General features: G+C 42.0%; 1 protein-coding gene across 2 annotated transcripts in view; it reads right to left on the bottom strand.

Moving 5' to 3' along the window:
• Positions 1-19,425, bottom strand: part of TAOK2 (TAO kinase 2) — a 247,963-nt gene that overhangs the window by 29,094 nt on the left and 199,444 nt on the right. Inside the window, exon 18 of one of the 2 annotated variants that reach the window (XM_030208780.1) lies at positions 11,530-11,742. The exons of the other annotated variant lie outside the window; for it this stretch is intronic. Within the exon in view, the coding sequence (XP_030064640.1) occupies positions 11,530-11,742 (213 nt within the window). The remainder of the gene's footprint in view (positions 1-11,529; positions 11,743-19,425) is intronic. 2 annotated transcript variants of the gene reach the window in all.

Here is a 19,425-nt window from a genome sequence, read left to right as displayed (position 1 = left end):
GCTACAGCACACTAGACTGAAATTTTCAACACATTGTCCACAATGACTCCAAGGTCTTTTTTGGGGGAGGGGGGGGGTGACTCCTAACATCGAACCCAGCATTGTGTACCTGTAATTGGATTATTTCTCCCTATGAATCTTTTACATAAACTTTCATCTGCCTTCCAGATGCCCCGTCTGCTAGTCTCATAAGATCTTTCTGTAAATCCTAATGTCTCTGCTGTTTTAACAGCTTTGAATAATGTTCTGTTGTCTGTAAAATTTGATAACTCCATTCACTATTCCTTTGAAAATATCATTTATGAATACGATAAATAGTACAGATCCCAGTACAGACCCCGGGCAGTCCACATGCATTGAGTGCATACCAAATGCTAGATAAATCAAAATTTAAAGTCCAAAATATTCCAAAGTGGGGGTATATACAATTGACAATAACTTGTGTAACCCAGCACTTCTATAAAATAGATTATATTTCCAGTACATAAATGCACATTTTATGGACCTCGGCTGGAACTTTTTTTTACATAGGGACACAGCCCTTTGATTTGCTGTCATCATTAGTTCAATACATCTTCCTAAAATATTCATACAAATTCACTTTAATAATATCTTAAGGAACAATACTGAAGTGAATTTGTATAAATACTTTAGGACGATGCATTGGACCAATGGTGATAGCAACAAATCATAGGGCTGTGTCCCTATGTGAAAAAGTTGCTGCCGAGGTCCATAAAATGTGCATTTAGGTACCGAAAATACAATAATTTATTTTATAGAAGTGTTGGGTTGCACAAGTTATTAGCAAAATGATAGATAATTAAATATGTGGTACTCTGTGCAAAACACTGGTTAGCCCACATTGCTGTTGGGCTTTTGTCTGCATTTTAATATTATTAAGTTATTTGAGGTTGTTAAGGGAGTAGGGTTGTTAATCTCATATAAAATACTATAAATGTATTTAGTGTATGTTATGTAAATTTATCAATGACCTATAAAGGGCCAACAATAAAACTATTGATAAGTACAGGGTTAACCCCCTATTTTATCTAAATGGACTCTTGGAAATCTTGTGAAAAATGTCCCTCTTATCTTCTTAATTGGGGTAACACACTAGTGGCGAAACAGGGAATTTTCCTGCTTGTAAATTATATAGCTGTTGTATATGATGTGCATGTCCTCTGTTTGGCCAGCAGGTGGTGACTGTGTTGTTTGTAAAGTTATTACAGAACTGTCAGTTTCTTCTTCCTGCCAAAAGCTGTTAGCTTAAGTTAGGAGGTATTTTTTTTAAGTTTCAGATAAGAGAAGGTTCTCTTTTCCTGAGATGCTGTGAACAGCTATATCTTGTTCCCGAACTCCCCAGGTACTATTCAGGTAGTAGATAAATGTTTAATTTTATATTTCATTCATATTCAGTTATCCGTTATTGCTTGTTCTTTTCCACCTGTTTATATGGTTCACTGTTCTACTCTGCCAATAAACCTTATTAGTTTATTGATTCTGCTGTCTTGGACTAAGAATCCTTGTGGTTCATGCTTTGGTCTGTGGGTGCTTTCTGTGAACTGTGGGACCCTTGAGAGAATGGCCCCAGTAACCTAGAAATCACCAGGGAATAACATGAGAGTAGGAGACTTGCCCAGAGGAAAGTGAGACCCAGTCGGTGGGGTGGAGGGTGCTACTGTAGAGCACAAGTGGCAGGTGCAGGCAGACCTGAGCTGTGCTAGGGACAGACCCTCCAGGTGGCCACAGGGTTAGCCCCAGGCTGGTGGCTAGGCATTTCATGATAGACCTTTGTCCTTTTTTGTGGCAGTGGTGGGATTGTCAGGCTCAGTGTGTGGGGTAAGGGTCACCATCCACTGAGTCGGTCAGAGTTAAAAAAAAAATCTGTAACCTCCAGACACAGAGCACAATGAATGAGTGCAGCAATAAGAGGTTCCCTTCCCCATCCAGTTTTTTTTTGGTAGTGTTAGATTACCAGCATGCTGATGACAACTGATAGCGGCTGTAAGACACTAGATATGCCTGTCCTAACACCAAAGCAACCGGATGACCTCAGCGAGGAGATGCAGGAACTGCCCGCACAGAGTTCTCCTGAGGGGAGACCAGACTCCTTGTGAGCAGAGGCCCGTGAGTTCACAGGGCCGGATGCCACACCAGCTGAAATCCAGCAGATCTACAGGAAAGAGTAACACTGGTTAGAACAGCGGTGTGAGGAGCAGGACTTCTAGCAGCAGAAAATGAAGCTAGAGATGGAAATGGCTTGTGTTTCCAAAGCTCCAGCCCATCCTCTGTGCCGAGGTAGGATCCACAACCCGGATTGAGCCTGACTTGTTTGCGCAGTTTGATGATACCCGAGGTGACATTGATGGATATCTGCCTTTAAAAATATTTGCTGTCTTGATGAGATTCCCAAGAAAGACTGGGTGCGCTATCTGGGAGGAAAGCTCACTGGTAGAACATATGAGGCATTCCAAGGACTGTCCATGGAGACGTGCTCTCAGTTTGAGGTGCACAAAGCTTTGTTGAACTGCTATGCTATTACCCCCGAGACCTACAGACTAAAGTTCCAGACTTTGCAAAAGGGGGTGGATGATACTCACAGTGATTTAGCTAAGATACCAGCACCAGCGGTGGCTCAGTGGAACTGAAGTTAAAACCCTAGAGGACTGCCAAAACCTGATGGTCCTGGAGCAGTTTCTTCAGCATTGTCATCCAGAGGTGAGGGCACATGTTCAAGAACACCAGCCCCGCACTCCAGAGAAAGCGGCTGACATTTTTGTGGCTAACTATTCCTGGTTGGCAAAGAAAAGCCATCCGTATCCGCAGCAGCCAGGATCTAAGGGCAGCCAGGGTCCTAAGCCAAATATCCCTGTAACCTCAGAGACTGTCAGCAAACCCTCCAGTATTCCCTAAAAACCTAAAGACTTTAAGCATGAATGTCCTTGTTACTAGTGTGAGCGTACAGGACATTTCAAAGCAGACTGCCCAGATAATCCTAAGCCTGCACTAAAGAGCATTTCAGTTCCAGAACCAAAACTGGCAGCTTTCGTGGGTGGTTCCAGTCATACAAAGGAGGCCCATGCTGCAGCACAAAAAGTTACTGGTCATTTATCAAGCAAGAAAGTAGATTGATTTCCACAACACTACATTACCCCAGCAACTGTGAATCATACCCAGGTGGCTGGGCTTGTGGACACTGGCTCTAGCATGACTTTATTATAAACAAAGCTAGTGCTGGAAGATGCTATTCTTCCAGGGCGCACTGCAGAGGTAGTGCTAGCCAATGGATCCAGAGAGACTGTACCCATTGCTCGAGTATTCCTGGATAGGGGTACCAAGCCTGGATACAGACAAGTAGGAATAATCAAAAATATGCCGGTACCAATGCTGTGTGGGACCGACATGGGTCCAATGAACATTACCCTTGACAGTGGAGTCAGCATTTCTGCTATGGTGACCCATAGCCAGGCCTGAGCGGCCCAACAAGCAGAAGCAGCAGAGATCACCTCTCCAGTTCCAGATCCTGAGGCAGTCCAGGTGGAACCAGCTGACCAAACAGCAGGAGGAGGCGCTCCAGTGCTTCCAGCAGCACCAGTACCTAAGGTGACCGGGACCGTGAGTATGGTAGCCTGACTTAATTGACATGCCTACTGAGCAGACAATTGACCTTGATCTGTCATTCACCAGCAGAGACCCTTCCAGATATGGTTACTGATATAGGACAGAGACATGCTTTTCAGGAAGCATAACACTGACCCTGACTTGGAAGCCCTGAGGCAGAGAGCAGGTCAGCCAACCAATGAGACGTGTAAAGATCGTATCCTATGGAAAGAGGCTTGCTGTATAGAGAGACTAAATCCATTGATCCTAACAGGCCCTGGACAGCAGGCAAACAGCTTATATTGCCCAAAGCATACAGAGCACAACTCCTACAGATTACACATGACATTCTGCTAGCAGGACATCAGGGGGTGACACGCACATGCACTAGATTGACAGAGAACTTCTACTGGCCGGGAATATCTTGAGCCGTAACTGATTATTTTCAAACCTGTGATGCGTGCCAAAGAGTGGGTAAGATCCATTATCACCCCCAAGCACCCCTGAAACCTTTACCCATTAGTAAGCCATTTGAGAGGATAGCTGTGGATATAGTGGGGCCTATAGCTGTCCCTAGCCGGACTGAGAAAAGATATATATTGACAGTGGTGGACTTTGCTACCAGATATCCTGAAGCGGTAGCCTTATCCTCCATAGAAGCAGAGAAAATTGCCACTGCCCTGCTAGAAATATTTTCCCGTGTAAGATATCCATGAGAGATACTCTCAGACCAAGGGACACAGTTTATGTCTGAGCTGATCCAAAATCTGAGGGCATACTGAGGAGTAAAATCTGTATGTACTACGCTATATCACCCTGAAACTAATGGGTTGGCGAAGAGATTTAATAGGACATTAAAGTATATGTTAAAGACTTTTGTGGAGACAGGAGACTGTGACTGGGAAAACTACTTGCCCTATCTACTATTTACATATAGAGAAGTATCCCAAGAGTCTACCGGGTTCTCTCCATTTGAGCTGCTTTATGACCGGAGGGTGAGAGGGCCCCTTGACCTAATAAGAGATCATTGGGGGAGGAAAGTTGACACCTCTGACATGCCTGTAATTGAATATGTAGTCAATATACGCCAGAAATTAGAAGACCTTGTGGGCTTTGTCAGAAATAACTTACAGGCAGCCCAAACTAAACAAAAGACCTGATATGATCGTAAAGCCTAACACAGTTTTATGAGGGACAGCAGGTACTTGTTTTAGTCCCAGTACATCAGAATAAACTTCAGGTTAACTGGGCAGGACCTTACAAGGTCATAAGGTGCCTAAATGATACAAACTATGTTATATCTCTGGACTCTCAAGACAGAAAGCAGCACACCTTTCATGTAAATATGTTAAAAGCCTATGCTGATTGCACAGCCATGGTGTTAGCTGTGTGCAGCCCACCAGAAAAGTGTCAGGATAATGAGCCCATACCTGACCTCTTAGCAGAGGTATTACCAGAGGGATGTGCCCAACAAGTTGTAGTGGGAGAGCAATTAACCCCCACCCAGAAACAGCCGCTAGAAGCAATATTGCAAAGGTATGCTGATGTGTTTTCTACTAAGCCAGGAATTACTCATTTGGCTAATCACATGACCCACTGAAGCAGAGTGCCTATCGAATATCTGGTGAGGTGGAAAATCAAATGAAGCAGGAGACTGATGAGATGCTAGCCCTAGGTGTTATAAAGAAGTCTTATAGTCCCTGGGCTTCTCCTATAGTTCTTGTCCCTAAGAAAGATGGTACAACCCGCTTCTGTGTGGATTACAGGAGGCTTAATGAATGTACTGTATCTGACGCCTATCCGGTGCCCCAGATGGACAAGTTGCTAGATAATTTAGCTGGGGCCCAGTACCTGATCACAGTGGATCTTAGACAGGGGTACTGACAGATCCCCCTAACAGCTGCTGCTCAGGAACAAACAGCATTTATTACTCCATTTGACCTTTATGAATTTACTGTGATGCCATTTGGAATGAAAAATGCCCCTGATACGTTCTAATGCTTGGTGAATCGGCTGTTAGATGGAGTCCAGGAGCATGCTAGGGCTTATCTTGATGACACTGATGTGTACAGTCAGACTTGGGATGACCAGGTGATTCATTTAAGTGGAGTGCTGGTCCGGATCAGGGAGGCTCACCTGACTATCAAGCACAGCAGATGTCAGATGGGGATGGCAGAAGTGCAATACTTTGGGCACAGAGTGGGAGGTGGATAGCTAAAGCCTGAGCCAGCTAAGGTAGAAACAATCCAGAGTTGGCCCACTTCCCAAACTAAAAAGTATTGACCTTCCTTAGAACAGCAGGGTATTACAGAAAGTTTGTACCTCACTATACTACCGCAGCCAAGCCCCTGGATGACCTAACTAAAAAGAGACTGCCCCGAATCACTGCTTGGTCGCCAGAGTGTGAAGCATTAAAGACTGCATTAGTTACCAGTCCAGTGCTGGCTGCACCAGATTACCATCAAAGATTTGTGGTACAGACTGGTGCCTCAACAAATGGCATTGGGGCTGTACTCAGTCAAGTGAATAGCAGAGGTGAGGAGCACACCACTGTGTACCTGAGTCACCAGTTTCTTGACAGAGAGGTAGTATATGCCACAATTGAGAAAGAATATCTGGCCTTAGTGTGGGCCCTTAAGAAACTGCAACAATATCTGTATGGGTGAGATTTTACTGTCATCACAGATCATAATCCATTGATCTGGCTTAAAAGAGCCTCGGGAGAGAATGAGAAGTTACTGCAGTGTACCCTGTTCCCGCAGATGTACAACTTCACCATACAGCACCAGAAGGGCAGTGAACATTTAAATGCTGATGGACTTTCCAGGAAGGAAGAGCCAGACTACCCTGACACTGGACTGTCAAGACCTGACCAATGGACTGAAGAGGCTGCAGTTCGGGGGTCTCTCTTAGAGGGGGGAGGTGTAACAGAACAAAGAATTTTCCTGCTTATAAATTATATAGCTATTGTTTATGATGTGCATTTCCTTTGTTTGGCCAGCAGGTGGTGACTGTTGTTTGTAAAGTTGTTATAGAACTGTCCGTTTCTTCTTCCTACCAAAGCTGTTAGCTTAAGCTATGAGGTATTTTTTTTTGTTTCAGATAAGGAAGTGAAAAGTGGCGAAGTGGGCTAGTGGTTAGAGTGGTGGCCTTTGGTCCTGGGGAACTGGGTTCGATTCCCACTGCAGGCACAGGCAGCTCCTTGTGACTCTGGGCAAGTCACTTAACCCTCCATTGCCCCAGGTACAAATAAGAACCTGTATATAATATGTAAGCCGCATTGAACCTGCTATGAGTGGGAAAGCGCGGGGTACAAATATAAGAAAAAAAAAAGGTCCTCTTTCCTGAGACTTTGTGAACAGTTAGACTTCATAACCTGTGAGCAGCTAGATCTTGTTCCTGAACTCCCCAGGTACTATTTAGATAGTAGATAAATGTTTAGATAGTTTTATATTTGATCTGTATTCAGTTAACTGGTATTGCTTGTTCTTTTCCACCTGTCTATATGGTTCACTGTTCTATTCTGACAATAAACCTTATTAGTTTATTGATTCTGCTGTCTTGGACTGACTAAGAATCCTTATGGTTTGTGTTTTGGTCTCTAGGTGCTTTCTGGGAACTGTGGTACCCCTGAGAGTGTGGTCCCAGTAACCTAGAAATCACCAGGGGATAACCTGAGAGTGGGAGACTCGCCCAGAGGCAAGTGAGACCCAGTCAGTGTGGTGGATGGTGCTAGTGTAAAGCACAAGTGGCAGGTGCAGGCAGACTTGAGCTGTGCTGGGGACAGACCCTCCAGGTGGCCGCAGGGTTAGCCACAGGTGGGTGGTTAGGCGTTTCTTTACAACACTATAAATTAAGAAATATTGCTTTGGATTGGTAGAAATCCACGGTGGGGGTATTGAGGGTGTAGAAAGATAGATATACAAGTTACTTACGCCTATTTAAATTGCCTTAAAAAAAGATGTGTATTAATTTACTCACAAACTATCTTCTATTTCAAACTTTTTTGACACAAAATTACCCAAGGATGTTCACTCACTAGGAAAGGCAGCTTCTACTCTCACCATTCTCTCAGGAGTTTGCCATGTGCTGCTATCTTCAAACAAATCTAAGAAATCCTCGTGTTCAGAAGGTACACAAAGATTCACCACTCGTCAAATATTTGGTTTGCTATCCCTCCATCTATAAACCACTCATGTGGTTGCAAGGCTCAACTCAGGTTGCCCAACATGAATGCTGTACCTTTCCTGCCAGGTATGTGGCTTTGAGTATCATCCCATATAAGATGGCACACTTCCATATCCTGAAAAATCTCCAAAACAGAAGGTATGGATGGTCCTGATCCTCCCTGCTTGCTCATGTAGAACTCGGCTACGTACCTGAATGCTTGTTCTAAATTATGATTATTTTGTTGGCCAACCAATGTCTAAAAGCCTTTAAAGCATTCTAGATTGTTTTTAGTTGTAGGACAATTTACCTGATGAAGACATTCCTGAGCACAGAAGAGGCATGAAGCTTAACAACCTTGATCCCATGCTGAGGTCTACTATCCCTTTCTTTCTTTCAATACTAATTCTAAAATGGCCATCCTTTCTTGTGGAAGAGTCTTTTGAACACTATTACCCATAGCAGAAGCTGTCATCTCAAAAATATCCTAGATCAACCTCACCATATGTTTTCTATACTGCTTTCCTACTGGTAAAAAGTTGTCATATTTCCCTCTGATAAATCTTCAGAAGTCTCTCCCACATTCTCATTTCTGCTTCCTGAAGGATGCTGTTAACAGGTACAGTCATGTTTTAATTGGAAGAGTAGGAGGTGAAGAGGATGGTTTAGAAATTAGAGGGTATCCAGCATTTCTATCCTTCAACAAAAGTCAGTGAGAGTGAGGGCAAGGTCCTCCGGTGGAGATATTTTCAATCCTTGTAGATAACAGGAGTGCAGATTCCAAGGCAACACCAGCAGACTTCTCCTGATCAGAGTAGTCTTCAGATTCATAAATGTACTCCAAGAGTGCTCAGACTCTGTATCAGAAAAACATTCTGTAGGATAGGTCCAATCATAAACTAAGCTAGCAGCCTGTCTTCTTTGAAAGTTTCCTTTGTCTGTTGGGACCTAAACACTGACGGACTCTCAGCTCTTTGGTAAGCATAAAATTAATGAGATTTGGTGGCATTTTACTACACAAACTGCATCTACCCTATAGTTTTCTGTGGTAGTACAAGAATTAGTGCTTTCTATGTTATATTACTGTAATAAACTATACACTGGTTTGTCAGAATATGCTTTAAATGCATTACAGATGATAGAGAATGCTGCCATTCAGTTGGTGACTAGCTGCTTATTTAGATCACATGTACATTATTTTAAAAGACATGCACTGGCTCCCACTAAAGCAACACATTTGATTGAAAATATGTTCTGTCTTGCCATTTATGCAAAGATTCCTTCACATTTAGTTGACATCTTTCAAATTTCTGAGCTGTTATTTTCACAATCATCTGGCACTAAGAAATTAGATATGCCTTCTATTCAGTTTTCTGTTTCACATGACTACAATTTCAATCACTGAACTGAAGTTATACAAACTGTTGCTGACTGTAATCCACTTTCAGGCAGGATTATCTAGTTTTCTCCCTTCCCTTGTTTTATGTTGTCTGTCCAAGCTCTTATCCTTTTCTATTTTGATTGTAGTTCTTTTCCATTTTCTAGGTTTTGAGTTGTAAACCACTGTGCTGGTCCCCATTGAAACGCAGTATATCAAACACTATTAGACATTTTCAGGAAGCAGTTTAAGTCCTCTTTATTTGATTGAATGTTTGCTGGCTAAGGTTAGGGGAGAACAGCCATGTAGTTAGCATTTGGGAGGCAGATATCAGGAATACTGACTCTGTCTCTGTATTGCTGTTTTATAAAGGAATTTATCTAGGACAGTAATGCATAGTATAGAATATAAATTTGTAATAAATGAAATGATGCAGACTGATGCATCAGTGAAGCCTCCTGGCTAGCAGAAAAGCTTCTTTGATGGTTTCTTTTGCCTGTTGAGGCCTTGACTGATGCAGACCAGTGCCTTGGTGAATGTACTCTAGATGAATATTGGTGCAACTGGTGCTGCTGCCCTTATTCATCATTGATACATGCCTCTGAGATCATCTCCTTCAGCTTCAGTGTCAATCCAGATGTACAGATTTCTTTCTAGGTGGCAATTCAGAATCTGAATATTCCTGTCTAGCTCCTCATTGAAGACTTCCGATGCCAATGATAGTAAGGGTTCAGGAACAAAGAAGATATTTTCCTGAACACTTAAGGTGTATTATTGCCCTGACCTCTGGTCACAGCCTTGCATGCCCCACATTTATGCTTATTTTGAAATTAATATATTTTATATAACAAGGCAGTTTACAATCAAAAGTAGAAAAGCTGAAAAGAACATCATATTTATAGTTGAAAGCAGAAATTAAGGAGTGAAGACTATAGAGAGAGGTGCCATCTGTGACAGTCCTCACTTAGATGGAAACTCCTTATGCTTTATTAAACAACTGAGGCTTGAGAGCAGCTTTAAATTTAGTATAGGATGGCTCTAACTTGTATGGGACAGGCAATGCATTCCTTAATAGTGGTCCAAGAAAAAAATAACTGACCTATGTTGACTTAAGCCATGCCAAACTGGGAGGGGGGGGGGGGGGATAGAGAGAAGGAAGCCATAAAAAGAAGCAGGAGGTAAACTGAGCTGTGAGGCCAAATATGGAGGAAGTGCCTTACGAATTAGAATGAGCAATTTAAACTGTACACAATATGTCCAATAGTGTTGAATGAACAGTGGGGCAACATGATCTACGTAGACAATGAGGAATGATTCTCTTTGCTGGGATGGCAGATGTTTTGATCTTGTTCCTGACGTCATGCATTGATACAGATACTTCCTTACCCTCAAATCGCATTGGTTCCCTCAATGCCAACGCAGTCAATTTGCCACATATATTGGATGGGACTTTGATGATAATCTATCTTGATGTCTTCTATTGATGCTTAGCATTGAGGGGGACCAATGATCCTCATGTGAATAATCTACAACCCAATACACAAATCTTAGGAGTCGATGCCTCCAATGCCAATGCACTTAGACCAAAAGTAGTTTAACCAATATGCTTTTCCTTCTGCTCTCCACAACTACAAGACTGAAAAGCATCAGCTTTTAAAAAGTGGCACATTAAGGAATATTGTGTTCAAGCCAAAGTATGTCAGGCAATTTGTGGGTGTTTGTAACATTGCCCTGCTATACTACCTGCACTTTTTGAAGCTGTTGGGCGTCTTCTGTTTCTGGAACATCATTAAAAAATAGCTGATGCAAAATCAAACAGCTCCATGATTTTAAAAACCTTTGACCACTGCAGCTCAATGCACTGGCACCAATGCAAGCTGTGGCAACACAAAAAAATAAGCAAACTGTAAAAAGAAAAAGAAGAAAAATCTAGGGATGACAGAAAGACCTCAGGTGACACTGTGCGACAACACACTAGCACAGACATCCTGCACATGCTCAGTTTACTTTTCTCCAGTTCAGGGTCTGACACATCACTCATGTAGGAGGACTGCACATCCAGCCTATCATTGGAAAACAAAAGACACAAAGACAGAGAGAGGGGACAAAACATAAAGGGAAGGTGTCAATAGTAGACTGAAATAAACAGTAAGAAAGTGACACAGCAAAATGGAGGGGTACAAAAAAGGCATAGAAAAGAAGTTCCAAAAGTCAAGAGACATACAAACGTAAATACAGAAAGGGGACTTACCACTTATGTGCACGGTTTCTTGTTGATGCTGTTGCCCTACTGCTCGGCCACAATGGACAGACATACACAGAGGCACACAGATAGACACAAACAGAAGCGCGCGCACAGAGCTAGGCAGGAGAGGGGGATGTACCGCCTGCGTGGAGAGCATCTCATTGATGCTGTGGTCATACTGCTCAGCTAGAATGGCCAGCTTCCTTGTCTGCTCGTCCTTGAGTCGCTTCAGGATAGCCTTGTGCTCACTCTTGGGTGTGGTCTCCAACAGGTGATTCCTCAGTGCTTTGTACTGCCGTGTCTGTATCTTGCATGTGTCCTGGAACTGTTTCTTGATCTGGAGCTCCTTGGACTGTGTCAAGGGGATGGTAAGCAGGAGCAGAAATCCATAAGTGAAAGGGCAATAGGGTGGAGGGTAGAAAATTAGGGAGTAAGAAAACAGAAAAACAGATTGTGGAAGTGTAAGAACATGGCAAAAATGTAAGAAGAAAAGGACAGGAAGAGTAGGAGGACAGAAGAAACAAACAGAAAATAGAAAAGTTAAGATGGGGAGGACGAGAGGGTTAATGATAGATGGGGGAAGAGAACAAGAAGAAAGAATGTAGTTGAGAAATTAAATACATGCAGAAATATAGAAAGTAAAAAAGGGTAGAAAAATATGCAAGGTAGAGATAATGAGAACTCAAGAGGAAGATGAACACCATAGCATCAGAAAAAATAAATACATTTTAAAGATATGTGATGGAAGAGGGAAGGCAAAATAAAATCAAGCCAAGGGAAAGCACAGAGGCAGGAGACATTGAGAACATATACCAAATAGGAAGCAGGATCATAGCACACAAAATGATACAAATGAGAAAGTGTGAAATTTAAAAATAAAAAAATAGAATAGGAAATAGGAAGAAGCAGATCACAAGTAAATAGGGGAAAAGATTGGAAAAACACAAGAGAAAAAAAAAACAGGAATGTGAGCAAGGAGACTCCCAAAGCATTTAGAATATTTTAAAAAAGTATTAAAGACTTCAAATTTCAACTAGTATGTGTCCCATTCTCTCTACCTATTGAGATGCAACAGATACTGCTCAGTCTTTTGGCTTTACCTCCTTGCATTCCCATCTCTGAAGATCTTCAGTATCTATTGCATATCCTTCCATATACCATTCAACCACACTTTCTGTGAATCTATCTCCAGCTACATACCACATCACAAAAAGCCAAGCAGTAATGCATAGGAAGAAATGAAACACCATTTTGTTTCTTCAGAAAAAAACAGAGTGTTAGAAAATGTAACCCTTCATATAACTGGATGAGCTGTTCTCGAAGCCTTCTCCTTTCACCATTAAATAAATAAATAAAAATGAAAAGAATTAGCTGTTCTCCAGTTTAAGTGGAGAATGGTAGCTCTATGAATGCTGTTCACTGGACAGAGCACAAGTTCCCATCAACATATGTACTGGCTTGCAGAAGTGCAGAGGTAACCAAAAATCAGCAGTAAACTCTAATCTTCACATTTGCTGTCAGTGAAAGTTTTCAAGACAGTTGGGTATCTCTTTACAGTTGCTAAGAAAAAGCCTGAAAGTGCAGACTAGGCCCACACCCTCTCCCTGCTCATGTCATCCAAGGAACCATTCTAGATGATCTCCATTATGAGGCTTGCCCTTCTGGTAGATACTTCCAGAGCAACAATGAGTTTTGTGGCTTGGACAGTTTATTTGGGGAGTGGGTTTAGCTTGTGAATGAGTGAATTCTCAAGCATGTTTTAATCTATTTCATCTTACTGAAGGTGGGATGTTTTGACATATGAATGTATGAATGTATACATTTTTACTGTTGCATTATTATGCATTTTACTAACATGCTATTTTATTTTATTCCTTGATTACTGCATTTATTACCCGATGTAAAGCTACTTTGGATCAAACTTGTTTCAATGAAGAACATAACATATGCTGTTTCCACCCTCCAGGAAATTAGCCCCGGTGTATAAATGATCCTGCTTCAGGTGTTCTCTCTGCTGGCAGAGGTTCTAACACCCCCAGCTTACATATAGTACGTTTTCTATATGCAGATCAACTATGGAATACAGAGCTCAGGATGTGTTTTTATCTTCAGATGATCTGTTGAAGCTAAGTAACACTCAAATGCCACTGGGCAAAAAGCTGGTTTATGATTGTCTTCATCAGAAACTATTTATTCATACTATTTTAATAATCCACATTTGATTGGGGAAGTTTCTGTAACACTGTCTAGAAGAACCAAAGGCCCATACACAGAAACTCAGACAGAGCATATTAATCCCCTCTCTGCAGAACTGTGACTAATTGGAGTCCACAAAGAGGCATATTTTCAAATCTATGGAACTTTGTAAGTCTACGAGCTTTGAAACTGAGCCCCATAGGGGAACTAACTACTAATAAGAGCTATGTGCAAAGGGAAGTAAAGCTATTATGACAAAGTATTATGACCTTTTTTCATCAACATATTTTAACACAGAAATGTGGAAAACTGAAAGCAGCTCAACTTGTAATAAAAAAGGACACAGGAGAAAGCAGAATTTGGAAGAAATGGATGACCACATTATAACAGTATTCTAACCACTGCCAGAACTGGTGTCCTGTCGAGTTTATTTATCTTTGTTTCCTTAGTGTTCTCACCGGACCAGTCCATAACTTGTGGGTTATGCCCTTCAATCAGCAGATGGAGATAGAAAACAGCCATGTGGGTCCTGCTCTATAAGGCCACTGGGAAGGCTTAGATCTTCAGTATTTGTCTCCAGCAGAGTGATGGGCAAATTATGCAGTTCCAAGGGTGATTTGGCAAGGTGAGCTCCTGGGCTGGTCGGAGAGCTGGCATCCAGTTGAGCAAGGGGTGTCAAGGCTTGGATTTCATTGCCACTTTAGGGAGGACTTAATTCTACCCATTTTTTCTCCCTCTTATTTCCCTTTTGCTTTCTGTGAAGGATCATAGATTTAATATACCACCATTCTGTGGAACAACCAAAGCTGTTTACATTTTATTATTATTATATGCAAGTACTTTCTCTGTCCCTAGTGGGTTCACAATCAAAGTTTTTCTAGCTGGGGCAATGGAGGGTCAAGTGACTTGCCCAGGGTCACAAGGAGCCTCAGTGGGAATCGAACCAAGTTCCCCACATTCTCAGCCCACTGCTATTCCTTAGACAGCACTTCTCAGAACTTCTGTTTTATAGGGAAGAAGCAAGACCAGCAGTGCATGAGGGACTCAGGTGAGCCAGAAGCTGGCATCTAAAGGCAGGGGGAAAATCTTCACTCTGGGGGCTTCATTCAAGGGCACTTATTCAGGCAACCAGAATCCTGATAGAGTTGCTTCACGGTAATTTATTTATTGCATTTGTATCCCACATTTTCCCACCTCGTTGCAGGCTCAATGTGGTTTACAATCATCATGAATGGTGGAAATATATTAGAAATAGACATTTAGTGTTACAGAAGGATCTTGGGCAACATGATAATGATAAAACATGATAGTGGTATAACAAGCAGATATTGTAAGACAGTTCTGAATATATGTGGAGGAGTTGTGTATAATCACATTGGTTGACCTTTGTGGTATGCCTTGTTAAAGAGATGGGTCTTCAGTAGTTTGCGGAAGTTCGTTAATTCGTAAATCATTTTTAAGTTGCGCAGCAATGCGTTCCATAACTGTGTGCTCAAGTAGGTAAAGTTTGACGCGTGCGTTACTTTGTATTTCAGGCCTATGCAGTTAGGGAAGTGCAGATTAAGGAATGTGCGGGATGATCTTTTGGCATTCTTGGGTGGTAAGTCTATCAGGTCTGACATGTAGGCTGGTGCATCTCCATGAATGATTTTGTGAACTAGGGAGCATATTTTGAACGTGATGCGTTTTTTAAGTGGGAGCCAGTGTAGTTTTTCTCGTAGGGGTTTAAGCACTTTCATATTTTGTTTTACCGAATATGAGTCTAGCTGCAGTGTTCTGGGCTGTCTGAAGTTTCTTGATTATTTGCTCTTTACAGCCGGCATAGAGTGCATTGCAGTAGTCTAGATGGCTGAACACCATTGATTGTACCAGGTTATGGAAAACAGTCCTTGGGAAGAAAGGTCTTATTCTTTTTAATTTCCACGTGGAGTGGAACATCTTCTTGGTTGTGTTTTTCGCGTGGCTCTCAAGTGTTAGGGGTCGATCGATGGTAACTCCAAGAATTTTTAAGGTGTCCGAAATTGGAAGGTTCAGATTTGGTGTGTTAATGGCGGTGAATTTGTTCTTGTTATGTTGAGAGGTGAGTATTAGGCATTGGGTTTTTTCTGCGTTAAGTTTCAGCTGAAATGCATCCGCCCATGAATGCATGATATGGAGACTTTGATTGATGTCATTAGAAATTTCGTTTAGATCTTGTTTAAATGGGATGTAGATCGTTACGTCATCTACGTATATGTATGGGTTGAGATTTTGGTTTGATAATAGTTTGGCCAAGGGTATCATCATTAAATTGAACAGAGTCGGCGAGAGGGGGGATCCCTGTGGGACTCCGCATTCAGGTATCCATGTGGCTGAAGTAGTCGAGTTAGATGTTATTTGGTATGATCGTGTGGTTAGGAATCCCTTGAACCAATTGAGAACGTTTCCTCCAATTCCGAAGTACTCAAGGATATGTAGTAGTATTCCATGATCAACCACGTCGAAAGCTCTTGATATGTCAAATTGTAGAAGTAATATGTTCTTTCCAGTTGCAATCATTTGTTTGAATTTGGTCATGAGAGTAACTAGTACTGTTTCAGTACTGTGGTTAGACCGAAATCCTGACTGGGAGTCATGAAGTATTGAGAATTTGTTTAAATAGTTTGTGAGTTGTTTGGTCACCAACCCTTCCGTTAGTTTGGTTATTAAGGGAATGGATGCTACTGGTCTATAGTTGGTTAGTTCACTGGCACTTTTCTTTGTATCTTTGGGTATGGGGCTGAGTAGAATGTTTCCTTTCTCCTTCAGGAAGAGTCCATTTTGTAACATATAATTCAAGTGTTTCGTTATGTCTGTTATAAATTGTTGAGGAGCAGATGTCATAAGGTTGTTTGGACATATGTCCAGTTTGCAATGAGATTTGGCAAATCTTTTGAGCGTTTGGGAGATGATATCCTCTGATAGTGTCTCGAAGTTGGTCCAGGTTCTGTCTGCTGGGTAGATGCCAGGGTCTGGGTCTAGACAGTCAAGGAGTTCAGCATAGTCGATGGTACTGACAGGTATCTTAAGTCGCAGTTGTACGATTTTCTCGTTGAAGTATCTCGCGAGATTGTCTGCTCCTGGTGCATCTTTGCTGTTGGTTGTGACTGGTGTAATATCTAGTAGCTTATTCACGAGTTGGAAGAGTTTATGTGTGTCCTTGTAGTTTGGTCCAATTACAATTTTGTAATATAATCTTTTAGTTTGTCTTATGGTATATTTATATTTTCTTTGGAGTTGTTTCCAGGCGTTAAGTGTGGGGTCGTCTTTCTTTTTTTATCTTGTTTTTTATCTAGGTTTTATTTATATTTTAACATTTTTGTTTAGCGCCTTATGTGGTTAGCTTTAAAATCAAGCGTATTCATTTAGATATAAGCTTCCGGTTTTGGCGCGAATAAGAAGTTTGGCCATTTTGTGTGCCGGTTTTTCAAGTGGTTTTCTCATCTGTTTAAAGAATGTGCTTTATTTAACGAAAGTGGTTGTGCCACAACTTTGGATTCATTTGCTTTTTAGACTTCGCACACATATTTAGCTTATTCAGATTTTATGACTAGCGTCATTTTATATACTTCGTTTTATGAGTTTTTCTTTTTTTGACGTTACATACGTATTTAGCTCACTCAGATATTATTATCAGCGTTATTTTATATACTCCGTTCCATGTATTTTTTGGATATTACATAACTTCTGGAAAAGAAGGGATTACACAATATTTATTATTTTTATTTTGATATTGATACTTGGCATTCCTTTATACATTTTTCATATTTGATTATTATGTCTGTGTGTTGGTATCTATCCATGTGGAAGCATGCCTAGTTCATCTTATTTCTTGTTTATGGTTCCATGGAAATATGTTATGTGCCTTTTGGATATGTATCAAATATATGTGTATTATTTTAAAATCTATGTGTGACACTTCAACCTATGGTTTGACGGAAATTTTTTTTTTAATTCATTGATTTAAACTCATATTGGTTTTGTATTTCTTATTTTTAGACATCCTTGTTCTTTACAATTTCATTGTAATTCAGCTGTTTCATCTGTTCCAACCAAAGCTCCACTGCAACTGTCCCTGACACCTTCAAGCACGCCGTTGTCACACCTCTCCTCAAAAAACCTTCACTTGACCCTACCTGCCCCTCCAACTACCGCCCCATCTCTCTTTTACCCTTCCTTTCCAAAATACTTGAGCGCGCCGTTCACAGCCGCTGCCTTGATTTTCTCTCCTCTCATGCCATCCTCGATCCACTTCAATCCGGTTTTCGCCCTCTGCACTCGACAGAAACAGCACTCTCTAAAGTTTGCAATGACCTGCTCCTGGCCAAATCCAGAGGTCACTACTCCATCCTCATCCTCCTCGATCTTTCCGCCGCGTTTGACACTGTCAACCATGATTTACTTCTTGCCACGCTGTCCTCTTTTGGGTTCCAAGGCCCTGTCCTCTCCTGGTTCTCCTCTTATCTCTCCCACCGCACCTTCAGGGTACACTCCCATGGATCTTCCTCCACTCCCATCCCACTCTCTGTTGGAGTTCCCCAGGGATCTGTCCTTGGACCCCTTCTCTTCTCAATCTACACCTCTTCCCTGGGCTCGCTGATCTCGTCTCATGGTTTTCAGTATCATCTTTATGCTGATGACACCCAGCTATACCTCTCCACACCTGACATCACCGCGGAGACCCAGGCCAAGGTATCGGCCTGTTTATCCGACATTGCGGCATGGATGTCCAACCGCCACCTGAAGCTGAACATGTCCAAGACCGAGCTCCTCGTCTTTCCTCCTAAACCCACTTCTCCTCTTCCTCCACTCTCTATCTCTGTTGATAACACCCTCATCCTCCCCGTCCCATCTGCCCGCAACCTCGGAGTCATCTTCGACTCCTCCCTCTCCTTCTCTGTGCATATTCAACAGACTGCCAAGACCTGTCGCTTCTTCCTCTTCAACATCAGCAAAATTCGCCCTTTCCTCTCTGAGCACACCACCAGAACTCTCGTCCACGCTCTCATTACCTCTCGCCTTGATTACTGCAACTTACTCCTCACCGGCCTCCCACTCAGCCATCTATCCCCCCTTCAATCAGTTCAGAACGCTGCTGCACGTCTTATATTCCGCCAAAACAGATATACTCATATCACCCCTCTCCTCAAATCACTTCATTGGCTTCCGATCAGATATCGCATACAATTCAAGCTCCTCCTCCTTACCTACAAATGCACTCAGTCTGCGGCTCCTCACTACCTCTCCACCCTCATCTCCCCCTATGTTCCCGCCCGTAACCTCCGCTCACAGGACAAAGCCCTTCTCTCAGTACCCTTCTCCACCACTGCCAACTCCAGGCTCCGCTCATTCTGCCTTGCCTCACCCCATGCCTGGAACAATCTTCCTTTACCCATACGCCATGCCCCCTCCCTACCCATCTTCAAATCTCTGCTTAAAACTCACCTCTTCAAAGCTGCCTTCGGCGCCTAACCGCTCGAGATATATAGAATGCCCCAATCTATCCACCCTATCAGATTAACTGTTCACTCGTCCTCTAGATTGTTCACTTGTCTTTAGATTGTTCTCGTCTTTTAGATTGTTCTCTTGTCTTTTAGATTGTAAGCTCTTTGAGCAGGGACTGTCCTTCTATGTTTAAATTGTACAGCGCTGCGTAACCCTAGTAGCGCTTTAGAAATGCTAGTTAGTAGTAGTAGTAGTATCATTATACTTATTATATTCATCCTTTTTTTTGGTTTTAAATTTGTTGTATTATGTTTAGTTATTTATGTCAATATATTTGTTTATTTATAGACCCCTGATGCAGGCCGGTGTGGCTGAA

This window comes from Microcaecilia unicolor, chromosome 7 (genome assembly GCF_901765095.1).
Source record: "Microcaecilia unicolor chromosome 7, aMicUni1.1, whole genome shotgun sequence".
Lineage (NCBI taxonomy): Eukaryota > Metazoa > Chordata > Amphibia > Gymnophiona > Siphonopidae > Microcaecilia > Microcaecilia unicolor.
This window is presented reverse-complemented; position numbering and strand designations above follow the sequence as displayed.